The following is an 18,651-nucleotide window of genomic DNA, read 5'->3' as shown; positions in this document are numbered from 1 at the left end:
ATGTTTTTTACCCAAAAGAGAAAGTAGCCGCAATAACTAATAAATTTGTATAAAATTGTAATTCGATTCCATTAATTATTCATCTAACATAAAAATGTGTTAAATTTGAAAATAATATGAATTCAAAGCCTGATGTGAGAGGTAAATTCTACTAAAGAAGTAGAATTAAAACCATCTGAATTAGAATCGCTTGTTAGCGGCGGGTAAGGACTCTCTGAGCTCTGCAGCAGCAATGAACGACTAAGGATTACAGCGAGGAAACCAAGGAGAGTGGGCCCTGTTTCATTCAACTACATTTTTTATTTTATCTCTTCACCCGAAGAAACTGTTCATCTTAAAAGTTACCGCTAATTATAATTTAACACCAGTTGCAGTCGCGGCTTCCAATCAGGGAAACACCCGCATGTTTAAAAGATTCCTTGTTCGATGCTTAAAACCCAGACGGCCAATATAATTATTAACTCCACTCGAAGCAAAATATGGTAATGGTTTGCTATTATACTCACTTACTGACGCCTGTTGGTTGGGTACGGTTTTCGATTGCCAAACCTTCCGTTTTGAGAGCCGAGACCAACAACCCCATGGCTTCTGATCTCTCCTCTGACCGCTCTGTCTTCCGCGGCGTATCCTCCTCTTCTCCTATCCGCCGCCGTGATCTAGTCTTCATCGTCAATCCTCGAGGTTCTTATTCCTTTCTTCCCTTTTACTCTTAAAAATGTCTTTGCCACCCGGATTTATTACCCTTGTTTTAACAAGGGGATTTGGAGGAGCAGGTGCTAACGGGAGAACCGGTAAAGAGTGGAAGAAACTGCTTCCTTATCTTCAATCTCGCCTCGGCAGTGATTGTAATGTGAGTGTTCTTTTTTCCCTTTTTTTTTCCATTAATCATTGCTCAATTAATAAGAAAATCTCTTGCATTTGTCTCAGATATGTGAATCTTTGACTTCGGGTCCTTCTCATGCAATTGACATTACTAGGGAGGTAAGAATTAAGGGCTTCGTTTACATTTTATTTTATTTTTCCCAATTTAGACAATGAAACTGAATTTGGTCTAAGATGCCTATGGAAAACTTGAAGTTACGAATGACTATATGTACTTGTAAGTTATAAGTGGGTAATGGTTTGCAGGCAATAAGGGAGGGTGCTGATGCCGTCATTGCAGTTGGAGGTGATGGAACGCTTCACGAGGTGCAGAATTTTCTTTCTTATTTTCATTTTCAGTATATAATCAAATACTGTTCTGAATTTGGAAGAGCAGATGATAAATTGAACTGTGATAAGCAGGTTGTTAATGGGTTCTTTTGGGATGGGAAACCTGTTGCTAATTGGAATACAGAGGCAGTTCATTCAACCGCTCTTGGTGTAAGAATTCCCATCAAGCTCTTTCTTTTCTTCCCCTCTTTCATTTTGTAAGTATTGTTGTTAGTCTCTGATTGAATGAAAGCCTTGGATTTATATATACGTCTTACTCATTTGTCTTTGCTTGCGCTATAGTAGAATTGTTTGATTTCCCCCCCCTAGGAATATATAACAAGGTTGGCCCTTCTTGCAGCTCATTCCCTTGGGGACGGGGTCAGATTTTGCCCGAACATTGGGCTGGTTAGTTTGTGCTAATCCAGTCTAGATTCATTTGTTATAAGATTTTATGATATTATTGCTTTCTCTCAAGTGTTTATTGTTATGCTTTTCCCAGGAAAAATGATCCCCGTGAAGCCATAGACCGGATTGCTAGAGGTATTTTATTCCCTTTCCGGTTCCTTGCCTCCCTTGTTACTTTTAGTAAATACAAGATGTAGATCCTTTTGATTCTAGGATTTGCTGATGCTGCTGTATTCTAGGGGTGAGATCACAAATTGATGTCGGTGTCATTAGCAGAGAAGGGGAAGGATCTCATTATTTCATTAATGTTGCTGATATTCATCTGTAAGGTTTACTTGGCCATTTTTAGAATTAAATCTTGATAAAACATAAGCTCATTTCACAAGCCTCACTGCAGTGTCTTTTGTGGAAATTTACAGGAGTGCTAAGGCAGGTTATTATGCTTCAAGATACAAGAAATTTGGAAACTTGTGCTATGTTATTGGCGCTTTACAAGCCTTTATTGGCCACCATAATCAGGACCTTAGAATCAAGGTATGCATTTTTAGGGTTTAGCAGTGTATTCCATTTCTAAAAGTTATTTTATTGACCAGTACATTAGCCTATGCTTTAGCCCTAGTCATGCTTATTTTCACATGACGGTGTTTAGACTTTTGACCATGAAAGTAATTTTACATGCAGGTGAATGAGGGTGAGTGGCAAACATTGTCTCAAGTGACGGCCCTCTGTGTTGGAAATGCAAAGTACTTTGGTGGTGGCATGAAAATTACACCAAATGCTGATCCTCACAGTGGAAGTCTTGAGGTGGAATAGTTTCTCTATTCATCTCACTACATGATTACTAGTATTTGTTAATTCTGAAGTGCGCTGATGGTTTGTTTAAGTTTTGCACTTCACTTTGCAGGTTGTCATTCTTCAGGACTTCAAGTGGTATGACTTCATTCTAAAACTGCACAAGCTCTACAACGGCACACATTTGTCACTGAATAATGTGACCTCAAGAAAGTAAGCACCATCTCTTTTTAGTCTTGCAGCATTGTTTTGGTATCCTTTCTGCTTGCCCTCTCCCTTTTGTAGGTTTTCTTGTCTTCTTTAATGATTTAGGTGGCTTCTTTTTCAAAGGGGCAAAAAGTGCTCATAACCCTAAACTCTTTAAACACAGCATTTCTTCTTATATGGTTTTCCACTGTCATGAAAATTTTAAAAACTATTAACCATCCAAAATTCTTGTTGTCCTTGAATCTTTGCGAGGTGTTTAAAGCTTCTTGTGGTTATTGATTATGTTTTATTTCTGTGAATTATCGTGTTACCAAAAGCAGAATCTGTATGCCATCTGTTGCATTTTACCTGGAGCATGATGTCATTTAGTTTTCTTATCCATAGTATCTCAATATATGCATGCTTACAACTGGAGCTGTTTTCTATTGTTGCAGTGTATATACGATTGAAGTAGATGAGATTTCAGGGGGTGGAAACATTTTCATTCAGTCTGATGGGGAACATCTAGGATTTCTTCCTAGGAAGTTGTCTATTCTACCTGGTGCTATCGAGATGATATGCTAACGTGAACCCTGGAAGAAATTGATCCTATACAACCGGCGTATCAGCTTACTCCGAAACTATGCATCTCCATGGATAGAGTCCAGTAAGACAAGCAATTGACGTCATCAAACTTAGAAGTAGGAAGATATGGGACAGAAGAAAGATAGTGATGGAGATGAGTCATTAGTGTTACCCCTTATTTAATATTTTAGTTACTTGTGCTTATGTTGAGTAAATTTTGTAGCAAGCACCATCCTTCACCAAAGCTGAGGACTTATTTTTCATTTATGCTGTGTGATTGGTTGTTTTCTTGCCAATGCCTTACAATAAATTGCAGCAGGGAGTCAGTAATTGAAAGTGATTTTGGAGGAGACTTTGGTAGATGGATTCTGGGAGAAATGATTAGCCGGCCACCAACACCGTGGCCAGCCCGTGGAGTAAAAGCATAGATATGGAAACCAAGCGACCAAGCTTGTTCTTATTTAAAAGGAACAGAACAAGCTTTGTGTCTTGTTATCATCTGCTGTGTAATTTGATAATGATTTTTTGTAAATGTTGTCATCCATGGAATTGCAGATCTTTATGAAATCTTATGGAGCTCGCCTCTTACTGCCTTTAAGAGGGAAAAAAACAGCTGAAGAACCACTTAAACTATCCTCATGCTCATCAGATTGGGATGAGTTTAAATACGAATGGGTATTATATTAATGAATCACGAGCAATGAGATATCACCATTTATGCCTTATTTAGGGGCTTTTCATATTTTATTTATTTTTCATTAGATTATAATTGGAGAAGAGATTGAAACAAATAAAGTTAATTTTCAAGAGTCTTAATTTGATTTACTTAATTTAAAAGAGAGACTGATTTTGAATAAATTAGATCAAGCAAGGACTTCTTTTTAGCCCCTTAATGTGTTCATGTTTCTTTACATAAATGATTCATTTTTCTTTGAAGTTTTCGATTTTGAATGAAATGATATCATGATATTGGGAGACTTCTTATTCCGTTCACGTTGGAACTTGCTTTTGCATTGTATAACTAGACTTTTATATTAGTATTGTATACTCAAATAATGTTTTGTACGGGTTCATTTACAGTGAATTACTCTTTATACACGTATTTGTAGACAGACAACTTTGGTGTCGAGTAACCCAATGGTTTCCACTTTCCATTTCTATACTAATATTTGACAAGAGGAACAAGCTAATTTGGTAGGGTTGTTAAAGCAACACTAATATCAAGCAACTTCACACTAATATCAGTCTTAACAAAACCCTAACCAATCTGTGAAGAGTTTTTGTTTATGCAGTAGTAGTTTGGTGTAAGGATCTATAATTAGGGTAAGTTTTCTTTTTGGTTTTGTCTTAACTTTATATTTCTAGATGCCTTTGTGTTAGAGTTTCTTCATATTAATCAGATCTGGCTCTAGTTTATCTGTTCTCGATTTTGGATGTTAAATATAGTGTTTAAAGATTTGATTCGTTTAAATGTTTCTTTTGAGTGATTCGACTGTTTCTCTGTGCCTAGCTTGGACTAATAATGTTCAAGGAGGAGCCGTGTAGAATTAGAACCGAGGTAAGAGTGTTTAACCAGAGATGAAATTAATGCAATCAAGGAGGTACCGGTTACTTTACCTTGATTGCTGTTCTTTCGCCACTCCTTGATTTATTTTCTATGTATTTGCCTTGATTTCAGAGTGAATAAATGTTCTCCACTGCTTTCAATCATTTGTTCAAGTCCAGAAAATCAGCTTATTCAATGGCTTATGAGAGTGATGGTGGGTCGTGGGGTTAATGGTTTTCTATTATTACGGAGATGGTGAATTTAAAAGCTTTTCTGGGTGTTTCTGTTTGTAATAATCCATCAAGATGATGGTGATTGAATTTTGTTCTTCGCTTCTGGATTTTGCAGTAAATACTTAAACATGAGCCGTCCTCAGGAACCACATCGCCCATTCTTCCATTTTGGAAATCCTTTACCAAAGGGTTCTCAGTTGTCTCCAAATCTGCTTTCTTTAATGAACGCATTTGAGGTCAACTTGTCAAAGAGGCTGCAAAAACTTGTGCCAAAAGACAAGGATGACATCCTAAGCTTGTCATGGATGAAACTAGCGACGGAGTCACTGAGATTCACCGTGACATAAACAACCTGATAGCTGATCTGGAAATCCCTTTGACTGATTGGGATGACAAGTGGTTAGATGTCTACCTGGACATAAGTGTGAAGTTGCTTGATATTAGTCTTGCTTTTACCTCCGAGATTAGAAGGCTCAACCAAAGCCATCTCTTACTTCAGCGTGTCTTGCATAAGTTGGAATCTCACTCCCCAGAGCGGTTCATGCAGGCCTGTTCCTCGCTTGATAGCTGGAGACAGCATATAGGCACAAAAAATCCTAGACTTGAAACTTGTCACCCAATCCTGCACAGTCTTGTGGAATCCTTAAACTTGCCCAAGGTTAAGAACTCTGCTAAAGGAAAGGTTTTGGTGCGTGCAATGTATGGAGCTAAGGTGGCTATTGTATATATCTGTAGCGTCTTTGCTGCAGCTTTATCTGGTTCTGCCCCAAATTTGTTAGATTTTTCTGTTCTTAGTACACTACCATGGGCATCGGTATTTTTCGATGTGCAAACTACAGTGAATTCAGAGGTTAGAAAAATGTTTTCTTGCGGAAAATTTACAGGTCTAAGAGAACTGGATGCCGTTGATGCATGTGTCAAGACATTGTATCCTTTGCTCCAAGATGGGTTCGGTTCTAATGAAGGGGAGTGGTTCCAGAATTCAGTATGGGATTTGAGAAGGACCGCAGAGGAACTATCACAAGGGCTGGATAATCTTTTAAAGGCAGTAGCTGGTTATTTCAAAATAGTTTCGACTGGGGGTTATGCTTTGCTTTGTAATCTAAGAACAAGCGTTGGTGTCCCAAATTCAATGCTAGGAAGAAAAGTAGAAGAGCAAGCTCTGAGATGAATCATGAATGTATTCAAGTTGAAGCTAATCTTGTCTTATACAGATGGTTTAGGTTGAGACCTTATGTTATCTCAGAAGTAGACTTGCATAACCTTTACCTTGTTCGGGTTATGGCGGTACATGTCTTGTGAGTTGTAAGGTGTGTTACAATACTGAGTTTAACTTGTTTATACAATTACCATGCCTGCATTATCTCCATTACTGAACCATAATAGTAGGAAACTGGTCTTAACAACCACAGAGAGCTGTTTTGTGATTAATTTGTTTACATGGTGAGTAATAAGAACTCCATCTCTTCTTACATATGCATTTTTTACATTTCTTGAATTGCCATCTGCATAGTCAGTAAGTCCTTGGTATTTCAAAATTTATTAGATTTGTTGAAAGTTGAAACTGACAAATGATGTTTGTTAGCGATCGGACACTCATTTTGTTCAATATTATTTTTCGATTGAGGATTTTGTTTCTCATTTTTGTCAAGAGCTCAAACGCTTAAAAAGATGTCGATTTCATAGAACGGGAACATCCAATGGAGTGCCTGAATAAGTGAACTTTGACTAAACTTATGTCCTATAACATATAGGCATTTGAAGGTGAGCATCCTATCACTTGGGCTAACAATGTTGGATCTAGAAAATATTGTGGCTATGGCAGGTGAACCGAGAAGATATTTTTTGTGGTTAATCATGACCCGATGCGTAATAGAAATTGCCTAGTTGGTTATTGTCTTAATGCAACGGGTAGATGCCATTTGCCTCGAGTTAAAAGATTCGGAGTCCGAATGACATTCGATCCACTCTTCATAAATGCTGAGAAATTGCATCTTTCGATTACTAAGCATGTTAGGATTCATGGTCATCTATTTAGAACCCAACATCTGCTCAAAAAGTGAAAGTGTTTAGATAAAAGTGTTTAGATAAAAATATAGATATGAAAAATGGGTTTAGACAAAAAAAAGAAATTCGTTTTCTAAATGGGCCAAGTCTCAGGTAAGATTATTTGCCTGGCCTCGACTCGATTTGTTTAATTTTTTATTTCTGCTATTATTTTACTACCATTTCTCTATTATATTGCTAATAAGTTATTATTATTGTTTGAATATTGTATAACTCTTGTTCTATTGTTAATTTTGTTACAATTATATTAGTATTGTTCAGTATAAAGACTTTTGTTTAAATATATTTTTCATTTGTAGGAAACATTTATTTCAATATTTTTAGTCTGTTTGGTATATTATATTTTTTAAATTTATTTTTATATAAAAAATTTAATATAGGCTAACTAAATCAAGTTTAGGTTTAATATTTTTTATTTGAACCGAATTTAGATAAAATTTTAAATCCATTATTGGGAAAGAAAATTAACTTAAAATTTGATATAAGTTTGTGCTGGTGTATTACTAAATATGTAAAAAGGGAAGTTTGACTATTGATTTGCAAGACTTGAACAAATATTTGTCTGACTATGATTCTGATGAGCTTGATAATAGTTTTGACTTTGAAACACAATGCAAATTGGATCTTAAAGATTCATCTAAATTAGAATTCAGGGTAATCTCCAAATGTCTGTAAGATCAGAATTCAACAGTACATTGGCAGTTCTGGGATTCAATTAGCTTCACATGCCTGCAACTGTTAGTGGCGCCGCCATCACGTGTCCATCTTCCGGATTAAACGGTGGGACTGGACCCAGTGCAATAGTTGTCTTCGAATTAGACTTTGAATTATATCAATTTTTATTTATTTATTTTGTTATTAATTTATAGAAAAGACCAGATTATTTTTGAATTAAAAAGCTACCATTTAAGTTAAAGAATAATTTTTTAAATAAAATAAAATGAAAATGATAAATTAAGAAATAAGTATAAGATTAAAATGTGAGAGATGAAAGAAGTGGAGAATGTGCCTGCAGCCGCAAATGGAAAATATCTTCTTCATCTAGTTTCTAACATAAATCTCAGTTCTTCTTGATTGGTTAAGCTTAACCAACAGTACGGACAGGAGAATAACAATAACTTTGACTACATGAAACAGAAAAGTCATCCTTTTTTTCCAGAAACGACTTCCGACAGGCAATTTCTTTGAACTGTAAACCCTTTTTCCCTGGAAAAAGCCATCAGGATAGAAAAATAAAGCCAAGTTTTATAAAAGAAAAGAACAAAACAAGTGGGAATCTTCACGGAACTCTCGAGCTTTTCTAGTTCAAAAGGTTCACACTCATCTTCCAATATATATATATAAAGAAAGAGTTCATACCTACCCACGCGCTCTCCCAAATTGTAACCCTCATTTCTTCACTTTTTCCTGTCTCTGAATTTCAGCTGTTATTAACATTACACCAGAAAAATCTTTCTTTCAATTCGGGTTCTGAGTTGGGTTCGGGTTATATCCAGGAAACATGTCAATGGGGTCAGGGGATCAAAGCATCAAAGGTATACCAACTCATGGTGGACGCTATGTTCAGTACAACGTTTATGGTAACCTCTTCGAAGTTCCCTCAAAATATGTTCCTCCTCTTCGCCCCATCGGCCGAGGTGCTTATGGTATTGTCTGGTAAGTTTTTTTCCGCTTTTTACTCCCTTTATTTTTTTTTCGAATTTTGTTTCCCTTAAAACTCCCTGTTTTGATTGATTTCCAGTTTTGGTTTGTCCCAATCACGATGTTCTACATGACAGTTTTTTAGTTTCTTTTTTGTGGGATTTTAGTAAATATTAAGGCTTGTATTTGTAGATTGATAATTTTTTTTTCCTTTTTCATGGTGAATTTTGATGATTGACAGGATTGAGAGTGACACTTTTAGTGTGGCTCTCATTTAGCATATCTTTAGCTGAATTTTGCAGTGTAATTGCTTTTAAAGGAAATTAAGGTTGCCAATTTTAGGGTCTAATTGAAGTGAATGGCTCCGGGCCGAACTTCCTGGTTGAGGATATTGAACGAAAGTGACCATTCTGTTTATTAGGCTCACCGGTGTATTTATTATGTTATTCATGATGTGAAGCTGAGATATGATTTGCTCCCCCATTTCTGTTAGTGCTGCTGTGAATTCAGAGACACAGGAGGAGGTTGCTATCAAGAAAATCGGTAATGCATTTGACAACCGGATCGATGCCAAAAGGACATTGCGAGAGATCAAGCTTCTTCGTCACATGGATCACGAGAATGTAAGTTCCTGCTAGCTCGACACTCTGCATTTTCACCTCTTTGATGGATGTTTCGATAATGTTGTTTAGATCAATAGACCCCCTAGTTGTTAGGCTCCTTGCATGCTTCAGGGGTCCGGTTGCTGTTGCCATCTAAACGATTAGCAGAAATGAAACAGGTCCTTTCTTCCCATCAAGTAAGCCTTTGACCATCCTTAAAAAAGGAGACAAAAACAATACCCACATTTGTTGTCCTAATTTTGTCTAATTATAGGAATTTGGCTAACCTTTAAGTTTATTTGAGTTCCTTGGGAAAGATCATCTTTGTAGCCTACTAACTTTTAACCATTAAGCTAGGGCCAATCTTATGATGTCGTGCGTAAACCTTCAATCTAACTAGGAATGCCTACTTCAAATTACTAAGTAGTTAATGCTGATTGTTTGTTTTTCTTCAGGTGGTTGCCATCAAGGACATCGTACGGCCTCCACAGTGGGAGAACTTTAATGATGTTTACCTCGTTTATGAACTGATGGACACTGATCTTCATCAAATTATAAGATCCAATCAACCATTGACAGATGATCATTGTCGGGTTGGTATCAAATTCTTCCCCTCATATGAAATATACTGGGATGTTCCTACTGTTCGTTGTCATATTTAGCTAGGAACATGGTATGATTCCTGTTTCTGTGCTGGAACTATTGTTGATTATGCAGTGCTACTCTTGCAGTACTTTCTATATCAGATTCTTCGAGGGCTCAAATATGTACATTCAGCAAATGTTTTGCATCGCGATTTAAAGCCTAGCAATTTATTTTTAAACGCGAATTGTGACCTTAAAATTGGAGACTTTGGGCTTGCAAGGACAATATCTGAAACTGATTTGACAGAATATGTTGTTACTCGTTGGTACCGGGCACCGGAATTGCTTCTGAATTGTTCTGAATACACCGCTGCAATTGATATTTGGTCGGTGGGCTGCATGCTTGGCGAAATCATGAGTAGACAACCCCTCTTCCCTGGCAAAGACTACGTGCATCAGTTGAGGCTTATCACAGAGGTACGTTATCCAGATTTTTCTCACAGGAAAAGTACCTGAAAACCCTTTAGATGTTCTTTAACACCTTAGTTGTTCTTGTAGACCTGACGTTATTTGTTAACATTATGGCCCTTGGATGGTGAGGCTCTTCTGATGTATTTTGCTTTCTCAGCAAAATTGCATAACCTTGAATTCTAACGAAGAGATCATCCATTGGCTCAGGACTTGCTTTTAACCTCATCTATCATCCATCTTTTACCTTAGCTGTTTTTGATTATGTAAACTTGATATTGGTTCTGCATTTGTATGTGATCTTAATGTGCTTGTTCTTTTAATAGTGCTCGTATTTCATGAACAATCGTCTCCTAAAAAATGCCTGCGATATTGTTCCTATCTCCCGAAAACTGAACACATAGTTTTTCCTCTTGATGGAAGTTTAACAAGCCTGCTAAGTTGTAAACAATTCCCTTTCTCCTTGGAACAGCTTATAGGTTCTCCTGATGATTCCAGCCTTGGGTTCCTTGGAAGTGACAATGCACGAAGATATGTTAGACAGCTTCCACAATACCCAAGGCAAAATTTCTCTTCTAGATTTCCTAACATGTCACCTGGTGCCATTGATCTGCTAGAAAAGATGCTCATCTTTGATCCCCATAGGCGCATTACAGGTAAAATTGGTTGCTAATTTCTTTACTGCTACTCCACAGCAATAACATTCTGACAAATATTAGATTCAGACAAGTCTAAACTTTTGTTTTAGCCACAACTTGCTATTCTGTGATCCATCGGTCCGTTCACTTGCTAACTACTATTTATTGTTTTGTTGCAGTGGATGAGGCTCTATGCCACCCTTACTTGGCACCACTTCATGATATCAATGAGGAGCCAGTTTGCCCAATGCCTTTCAGTTTTGATTTCGAGCAACCATCTTTTACTGAAGAAAACATCAAGGAGCTAATTTATAGGGAATCGGTAAAATTCAATCCAGACCCAATGTATTAAGGCTTATATGTATTGTATTTGTATATGACTCTGCAAGTGTGTGCCTAGCGGCATTACCATTTGTGACCCATCATTCCCCTTTGTGATTAGAAACATTAAGAATAGAATACTCTTAAACTGAATGACAGTTTATTCACCTTCTTTTGCAACACGTGAGGTCCATTGACTCCTCCGATGTATCTCCACAGCCATAACATGCATACATGCATGATAATCGGTAAAAGTATATATATATATATATATATATATGGTCTTCAGTTGCACGAAGCTTGAAATTGAATTCATCCATGTCCAAATCATCCTTAGAGTTTTAAGGGTAGATCAAAAGGAAAGATCGATAATTTCAGGTGGGATTAGACAAAATTTTATGACATAGAATGAAGAATTGGATGTTGCCTTCATAGTTTGTGTAAAAGTTTTGCAATTTTTAGAGTTACTTTCAAATCTCTCAAGAACTTTTCCCTCTGCCTTCTCTCTAAGAAAGATGGGTTTCCGTCCGCTTCCGGCGCGACCAATGCGGACTGCTCTAACTTATCTATTTCTATTTCCTTTCGTCCTTTGGCATAATAACCTCGAGAACATCCCCCATCTCCTTTTGGCCTTTGAACGACGAAATGATGGGCGGTCGGTTTCTCGACGTCACCATGGATCTTTTTCACCTTTTCCTTGGAGCTTGTCTCCTTTCTCCAACGGAGGGTCGCCTCGGTCTTGTTTTCTTATCTCTCTCGCTGCGGGTAAGGCGCTTTTGCGCTGTTGGAGCGTCGTTGCTGCTTTAACCTCCGATGGCTTGTGCTTGATAGTTCCTGATTTCATCGCACCAGATTTGAGTTGTTTGGTGGTTAATGACGTTCTCGGTGGTAGTGGGTCGCTCTCTTTCGAGAGTTTCCACTGGGTCCACGGAGGCGTAAAAGCTTCGTTTTTAGGCTTTCCCACAGCATAGCCTCTCCGTTAGTGGGGAGCATACCGGCGGTGGGTTCCTGGGCTACCTTAGCTCTCCTCTATCGTTCACAGCGGTGGCTGGGTGGGTCAGTGAAGGCTAGGATTTGTCCTCTCTTTGAGCCCTTGGGTCTTTTGGTTGTATTTTTCGTGGTTTTCTTTTTGGGCCTGGGCTTGTATGCACTTCTATTGGAATGAAATTTCACTTTAAAAAAATGGTTATCTTTTAACAACTAAATGAATCCATTTGCGGAAATAATCACAACTGGAGTTGGAGTAATAAAGTTGTTAAATCTTGGTATCAAATTCTAGGGTTCAACCCTCATCCTTTTTCTCAAATATGTAATGATTAAGCAAAATTTATGAAAAAAACCCAATACTTTAATGGTTGGAATTATAGAGAATCTTGTTGTACGCTCTGTAACAAAGATTTTAATTTATACCAAAATTTCTAACGTGGAGCACATGAATGATGTAGTGGGTTTGACTTTTAGGTTTAGATATTCAATTGTATGGCCCATTTGGAGAGACAGGACGGGTAAGTTAATATAAAAGGCAATGTTTGAGCTTTTCATTAGTGCACATTAGCTTTAGAGGGCATTTGATATGATGGAAAGTTTTAACTTTTCAAGAAATTTAGTTAGTTGGAATGTTTGGTGTGAAAAAATTAGTTTATTTTATTGGAATTCCTTTGGGAGTTTTTTCACACATTTAAAAAAAAAAAATTAATGCCAAGAGAAATTATTGAAAGTCTTAGAAGCATGTGTAATCTATCATGTGCCGCAGTTTAAAGCCCGTGACCATCGCACCAAATGCATCCGATGAAGGTCTATTGTATAGATGGGGATCATTTGGCTCGCAAGAACTGGCCCGATTCGGTAACCTGTTGGAGAAGCCTATCAAATTGAAGCCTGGTTGGCCCGATAATGAAAATATGACAACTTAACTAATCTTGGAAGATTGATAGGATCATATCTTGTAAATATTAGATTAGATTTGATATGACATATCATATCTTAAAAATATTAGATTAGATTTGATATGACATATCTTGTAAATCCCTAAAATGAAGGGATATAGTTAATCTCGTTCGTCGATGTAAATGTATCTTGACCGTCGGTTTTGGGGGAGTTCAACTATAAATAGAGAGCCTTCCCCCTCATTTGTACTCACTCCATTCGTTGTTTCTTATTCTTTGTGAATAAGAGAATATTGAGAGCATTTACTCAAAAAACCTTGTGCGGGTTCTTTCTGTTGTTCTTTTGTTGTTTCTTTTGGAATAAATCGCTTTCGCTATATAAATTAGTGCCTTAGAGGAGTTCTTAATCATGTAACACCTTGTTATCAAACGATCGTCAAATCTGAGCAACATAATGTTACATTATTTGCTGAAGCAACCACAAATAAATCATGCTTAAGATATGCAATTTATTGATAATAAATCAAACAATTATACAATCATCAAGAAATACAATCATTTTAGAGCTTAATACGAGCTTACAGAAGCTCTAAAATTAAATCAAATTCGAATGAATCAAATGAAAAGTTTCAAAAATGAGGGCCAATGTCAATTTTGTAATGCCTATAGAAATTCACAACAATTGGTTCCCACGTCTTTCATTTCAATAACTCGATCTTACAAACTGGATAAACACAATCAATTATCATTTCAAACCATTTTATGTGGCATTGTACTGTTTTACATTTTAATTTCCTATTAACCTGACTAAGACTTAGACGGATGTATGGATCCAACCAATCACACCAATTTGGTACCCAGTGCTCATTGGATAAATTTGAAGTATATGAATTGCACTTTGTGCTCTTTGGTATAACCGAAGTAATTTGGCACCCAATGCCTCATCGACCTGTAGTCGAAGCAATCCTAAACTTTTCCTCTCCTATGGGATGCCATCTATATCCGACTTTGCTCGAACCGTTAATAGGGTAACAATGAGGGCCAATGTCGTGACATGAAGGAGTTCCTCGTCACACACGTCACGATGTCACTCACTGTCCAGTCTCGTTGCGATGATGGAGTTCATCATCATGACATGATTTGGAGCTCAACCTCATCCTGACGTCCCGATTTTTGATGTCACGATGTGGATCCCTTATTGCAACTACAAATGAACGAAATCGCAACGTTATAGGTTATTTCTGCAAAATAATCCTACAAAAACCTATAATTTTTAACAACACTAATTCACCATTCAATTTAACATGTTCAAATCATGCACCAAAACTTTTCAATTAGTGATTTCAAATACCTAAAACCTACCATTTAATTTATACATGCAAACATATAATACAGTATTTCAACCACCATTACAAATTCCTAGTTTTTCCACCAAAACTTCAACCAATATAGTATCAAACATGTTCAAAACTCATCCAAACAACATAACATGTTAAGGCAATCTATTCCCATTTTCCTTCAATAATATGCATCCTATGAACTTAATTCTTCCAACTATCAATACCAATCTACCTATCATAGCACACTACTTCCAAATCACCTACCAAAAAATCATCATACATGCACATGATTCCATCCATTACCAAGATTATATCAACATATATAAATATACAACTTACATCAAAACATCAACTCATCTTTCAAACTTAACACTAAAAGGCACAACTAGTTAACAAAATGACATGCTTAGGTACATTCCCTTTACAAAAAAAAAAAAAGAAATTCACCAAGGTTGTTGAGTTCACGATTCTTAACGGATGCTGAGAGTAGATGATCGATATATCAAAACACCTAACCTGTGCATAGAAAAAAAACCGTACGCTGAGTAAAAATTCAGTTGTGTTTCTATAATAAAAAAATAAAGCTTAATAAAAAATTTGTAAATGCTTGAAACATCAATCAATGTTCAATACAATACAACATAACATGATATAACATTTTCTCACATTCATTATCTCATTCGTATTCAATTTACTAGCATATAAATATAGTCAATTTTGTAATGCTTATAGAAATTCACAACAATTGATTCCCACGTCTTTCATTTCAATAACTCGATCTTACAAACTGGATAAACACAATCAATTATCATTTCAAGCCATCTTATGTGGCATTGTACTGTTTTACATTTTAATTTCCTATTAACCTGACTAAGACTTAGACGGATGTATGGATCCAACCAATCACACCAATTTGGTACCCAGTGCTCATTGGATAAATTTGAAGTATACGAATTGCACTTTGTGCTCTTTGGTATAACCGAAGTAATTTGGCACCCAATGCCTCATCGACCTGTAGTCGAAGCAACCCTAAACTTTTCCTCTCCTATGGGATGCCATCTATATTTGACTTTGCTCGAACCGTTAATAGGGTAACAATTTATCAAATTTTCGAATGTAGTTCCATTTATACAACATCATTTCAATCCATCAACAAATCATCATTTCATATATATATAATATCATGAATCAATTCAACTCAAGATTCATTTCACATTTTCATAAAAAACCAATATTTTTCATTCCTTTCATTTTCGTCTTCTACATCTCTAACCAAATCAAAATTGTATTAAATCAACTCAATTTACCAAATTCAGCTCACCTCATAGTCTTTCCATGCAAAACAATATAAAAATTCAACAATCGAAGTAGTTCAAATTATAGAAACACAAACTGAGAACCCTGAGTTATTCGTCGACGACTTTAGCTTTTCCTTTCTCTTTTGAGGATTCCAGGTCGACGTTAGCTACAAATTGACATAAACATATAATATAATCAATAATAAATCAAAATCAGATTCAATTGTCAATTTACACAAATTTCATATTCAATTTAATCCCTAAAATTGAGACTTACATAACTTTAAATCTAAAAGTCATATTTTCAATCTAGTTTCACTATAGTCCATTTAGTACCTCTAATTTCTCAATTCTGCTACAAATTTTGAAATTTGTGCATTTTATTCCCTATAGTACAAAACTATAAATTAACTTCTCAACTTAGTCCATTTTCACTCATAAGCTTAAAATCTATCAATTTAACGCCTAAAACTTCATGAATTCATTAATGACATCATTTTAAAACTTTAATAGTTCCAAAAAATAACACGTCGGTCAACTAGATTAAGCTCCTAGGATTTCAAAAACGTAAAAATTTCAAGAAAATGACTAAGTTGCACTAGTCGAATTAAGCTCCAAAGATTAAAACTCAAAGGTCGAATGCTCTTTCTTCTTCTACTTCCATGTCAACATGCAAAAGAAGGACAAGAGATATGTTTCTATTTCTCTCCACTTTGCTAATTTTTTTTCATTTATTATTATTTTATGATTTATATTTAAATTATAAGTTTTATAACATGACCATTTCCTATTTAATCACTATCCACTATCATTAGCATAATGGTAAAATTGCCACTTTAGGCCTTAACCTATTACTATTTATTAAAAAGAAATCTATAGTAATTGAATATTTACCAGCTTTACAATTTAGTCTCTAAACCTAATTAAACTCTAATTCAACAAAATTATTTATCAAAAATTCAATTCACCTATAATATAACTCTGTAAAAATTTAACAAAATATTTACGGGCTTCGTTTGTGAAACAAGGTCTCGAAATCAAATTTTCTGGCACCATTGACTTTTGGGTCATTACAATTCTTCTGTCCTTAAGAAATTTAGTCCCCAAAATGAGAATACTAGGATTTTATGGTCTCTTATAATTCCCAAGTTGCTTATTCTACACTATGACTACGACATAAGACTTCCATAAGTGGAATGCATTTATTCCTTAGTTCTTTAACTTCCCGAGCTAGAATTTCAACTTGTTCCTCCTAAAACGATAAGTCAAGATGAATTTCAATTTCTTCCACTGAAATAATGTGGGACTTATTCGAACGATATCTCCTAAGCATCAGTACATGGAACACATCGTGGATCTTTTGTAATTCCTTCAGTAACGCTAGTTGATATGCTACTAGTCTGACCCTTTCGATGATTTTGTATGGTCCAATGAATCTGGGGCTCAACTTTCCTTTTCAACCAAATTAAAGAACTTTCTTTTACGGAGAAACTTTTAAAAATACATTATCTCTTAGAGAATACTTGATATCTTTTCATTTCAGGTCAGTGTACAATTTTTGCCTATCAAAAGCCGATCTTAATCCATCCCTGATCAATTTAATCGTATTTTTAATTTTTTGAATCAACTATTGCCCAATAATCTTTCTTTCACTCAAATCTGACCAGTAAATATCTGTTCTACACCTTCGACCGTATAATGCTTCAAATGGAGTCATCTAAATGCTCAACTGGAAACTATTATTTTACACAAATTCAGCTAATGGTAAATAACGTTCCCAGTCTAACTCAAAATTGATTACACAAGCTCGCATCATATCTTTTAATATATGAATAGCCCACTCTGATTGGTCATCTGTCTGAGGGTGAAAAGTTGTGTTGAAATTTGATATTGTACCTAAAGATTCATGTAACTGCTTTCAAAATCTTGAAGAAAAGAGAGGATCACAATCAGAGATAATCAACGTAAGTACACCGTGCAATCTAACTATCTCTTGAATGTAAACATTAGCTAGCTTCGGAAGTGACCAGTAGGTTCTAACTACTAAAAAATGGGTTGGTTTCATTAATCGATCAACCATTACCCAAATATCATTTCTTTTGCTCGGAGACAATGGTAACCCAATCATAAAATCCATTGTAATACGCTCTCAATTCTATTCAGGAATCGAGATAGGATAAAGCAATCCAATTGGAACCTAATGTTCTGCCTTTATGCGCTGACAAGTCATACATTTGGCAACAAATTTGATTATCTCTCTTTTCTTGTTGGGCCACCAATACATTTCCCGTAAGTCACGATCCATTTTCGTTCTGCCAGGATGCATAGGAAAGGGATTATCTGTAACACCCTTAACCCATATCCGTTGCCGAAACAGGGTCACAGAGCATTACCAAAAGTTTATTGATCAAATACAGACAATTTTCCCGTAAGTCACGATCCATTTTCGTTCTGCCAGGATGCATAAGAAATGGATTATCTGTAACACCCCTAACCCATATCCGTCGCCGAAACAGGGTCACAGAGCATTACCAAAAATTTATTGATCAAATACAGACACTTTATATCATTTCACATTCACATCAGAAATCAATCACAATGTCCCTTATATGAGCCCTCGAGGCCCCAAATATGCATTAGAAATAGAATCAGGACTAAACCGAGTACTCAGAGAATTTTTAGCAAAACATCAAATTTTTTCCAAGGTCTAAGGGATATACGCTAGTGTGGCTAGGCCGTGTGGGCATTCGGAGTTGCGACACACGGCCGTGTCTAGACCCATGTCCAATTTAAGGTGCTCACTGACTTGCATGCTAACTTGCATTAAATAGGTGTAGAGATCACACGGCCAAGCCACACGCCCGT

The 18,651-nt window shown here is 36.1% G+C and overlaps 2 protein-coding genes and 1 pseudogene across 5 annotated transcripts; all 3 read left to right on the top strand.

Annotated features, from left to right (window-relative positions):
- The first annotated feature begins 155 nt into the window (after positions 1–155).
- Positions 156–3,425, top strand: LOC107940390 (sphingoid long-chain bases kinase 2, mitochondrial). The gene is made up of 12 exons (XM_041074294.1): positions 156–681; positions 774–850; positions 928–981; positions 1,129–1,188; positions 1,285–1,362; positions 1,553–1,599; positions 1,694–1,734; positions 1,839–1,923; positions 2,019–2,133; positions 2,281–2,403; positions 2,504–2,604; positions 3,033–3,425. The coding sequence occupies exons 1-12, from the start codon at positions 480–482 to the stop codon at positions 3,160–3,162; spliced, it is 1,113 nt and encodes a 370-aa protein (XP_040930228.1). The 5' UTR covers positions 156–479; the 3' UTR covers positions 3,163–3,425.
- Positions 3,426–4,846: 1,421 nt separating this feature from the next.
- Positions 4,847–6,415, top strand: LOC107940392 (protein BPS1, chloroplastic-like; annotated as a pseudogene).
- A 1,046-nt stretch (positions 6,416–7,461) lies between these two features.
- LOC107940395 (mitogen-activated protein kinase homolog MMK2) lies at positions 7,462–11,442 on the top strand. Of its 4 annotated transcripts, none has more exons than XM_016873816.2 (7): positions 7,947–8,320; positions 8,433–8,664; positions 9,143–9,272; positions 9,707–9,844; positions 9,983–10,312; positions 10,776–10,959; positions 11,121–11,442. In XM_016873816.2, exons 2-7 carry the CDS (start codon positions 8,510–8,512, stop codon positions 11,291–11,293), a joined length of 1,110 nt encoding a protein of 369 aa, XP_016729305.1. In that variant the 5' UTR covers positions 7,947–8,320; positions 8,433–8,509; the 3' UTR covers positions 11,294–11,442. The 4 variants fall into 4 exon arrangements, with proteins under 4 accessions (XP_040930227.1, XP_016729305.1, XP_016729307.1 ...); XM_016873818.2 differs by having other exon boundaries at positions 7,989–8,390; positions 8,505–8,664; XM_016873817.2 differs by having other exon boundaries at positions 7,995–8,320; positions 8,505–8,664.
- The last annotated feature ends 7,209 nt before the right edge of the window (positions 11,443–18,651 follow it).

This window comes from Gossypium hirsutum, chromosome A08 (assembly GCF_007990345.1).
Source record: "Gossypium hirsutum isolate 1008001.06 chromosome A08, Gossypium_hirsutum_v2.1, whole genome shotgun sequence".
NCBI classification, from domain to species: domain Eukaryota; kingdom Viridiplantae; phylum Streptophyta; class Magnoliopsida; order Malvales; family Malvaceae; genus Gossypium; species Gossypium hirsutum.
Note: the sequence above shows the minus strand (reverse complement) of the source record. Positions and strands in the feature narration are given on the sequence as shown.

Excerpts from the sequence above, each read along its gene's own strand:
- LOC107940390 (XM_041074294.1), top strand. The coding sequence starts at position 480 with ATGGTAATGGTTTGCTATTATACTCACTTACTGACGCCTGTTGGTTGG. Across the intron at positions 982-1,128 it reads CAATTGACATTACTAGGGAG|GCAATAAGGGAGGGTGCTGA; the intron begins GTAAGAATTAAG and ends AATGGTTTGCAG. Across the intron at positions 1,735-1,838 it reads CATAGACCGGATTGCTAGAG|GGGTGAGATCACAAATTGAT; the intron begins GTATTTTATTCC and ends GCTGTATTCTAG.
- LOC107940395 (XM_041074293.1), top strand. The coding sequence starts at position 8,510 with ATGTCAATGGGGTCAGGGGATCAAAGCATCAAAGGTATACCAACTCAT. Across the intron at positions 8,665-9,142 it reads GGTGCTTATGGTATTGTCTG|TGCTGCTGTGAATTCAGAGA; the intron begins GTAAGTTTTTTT and ends CATTTCTGTTAG. Across the intron at positions 9,845-9,982 it reads TGACAGATGATCATTGTCGG|TACTTTCTATATCAGATTCT; the intron begins GTTGGTATCAAA and ends CTACTCTTGCAG.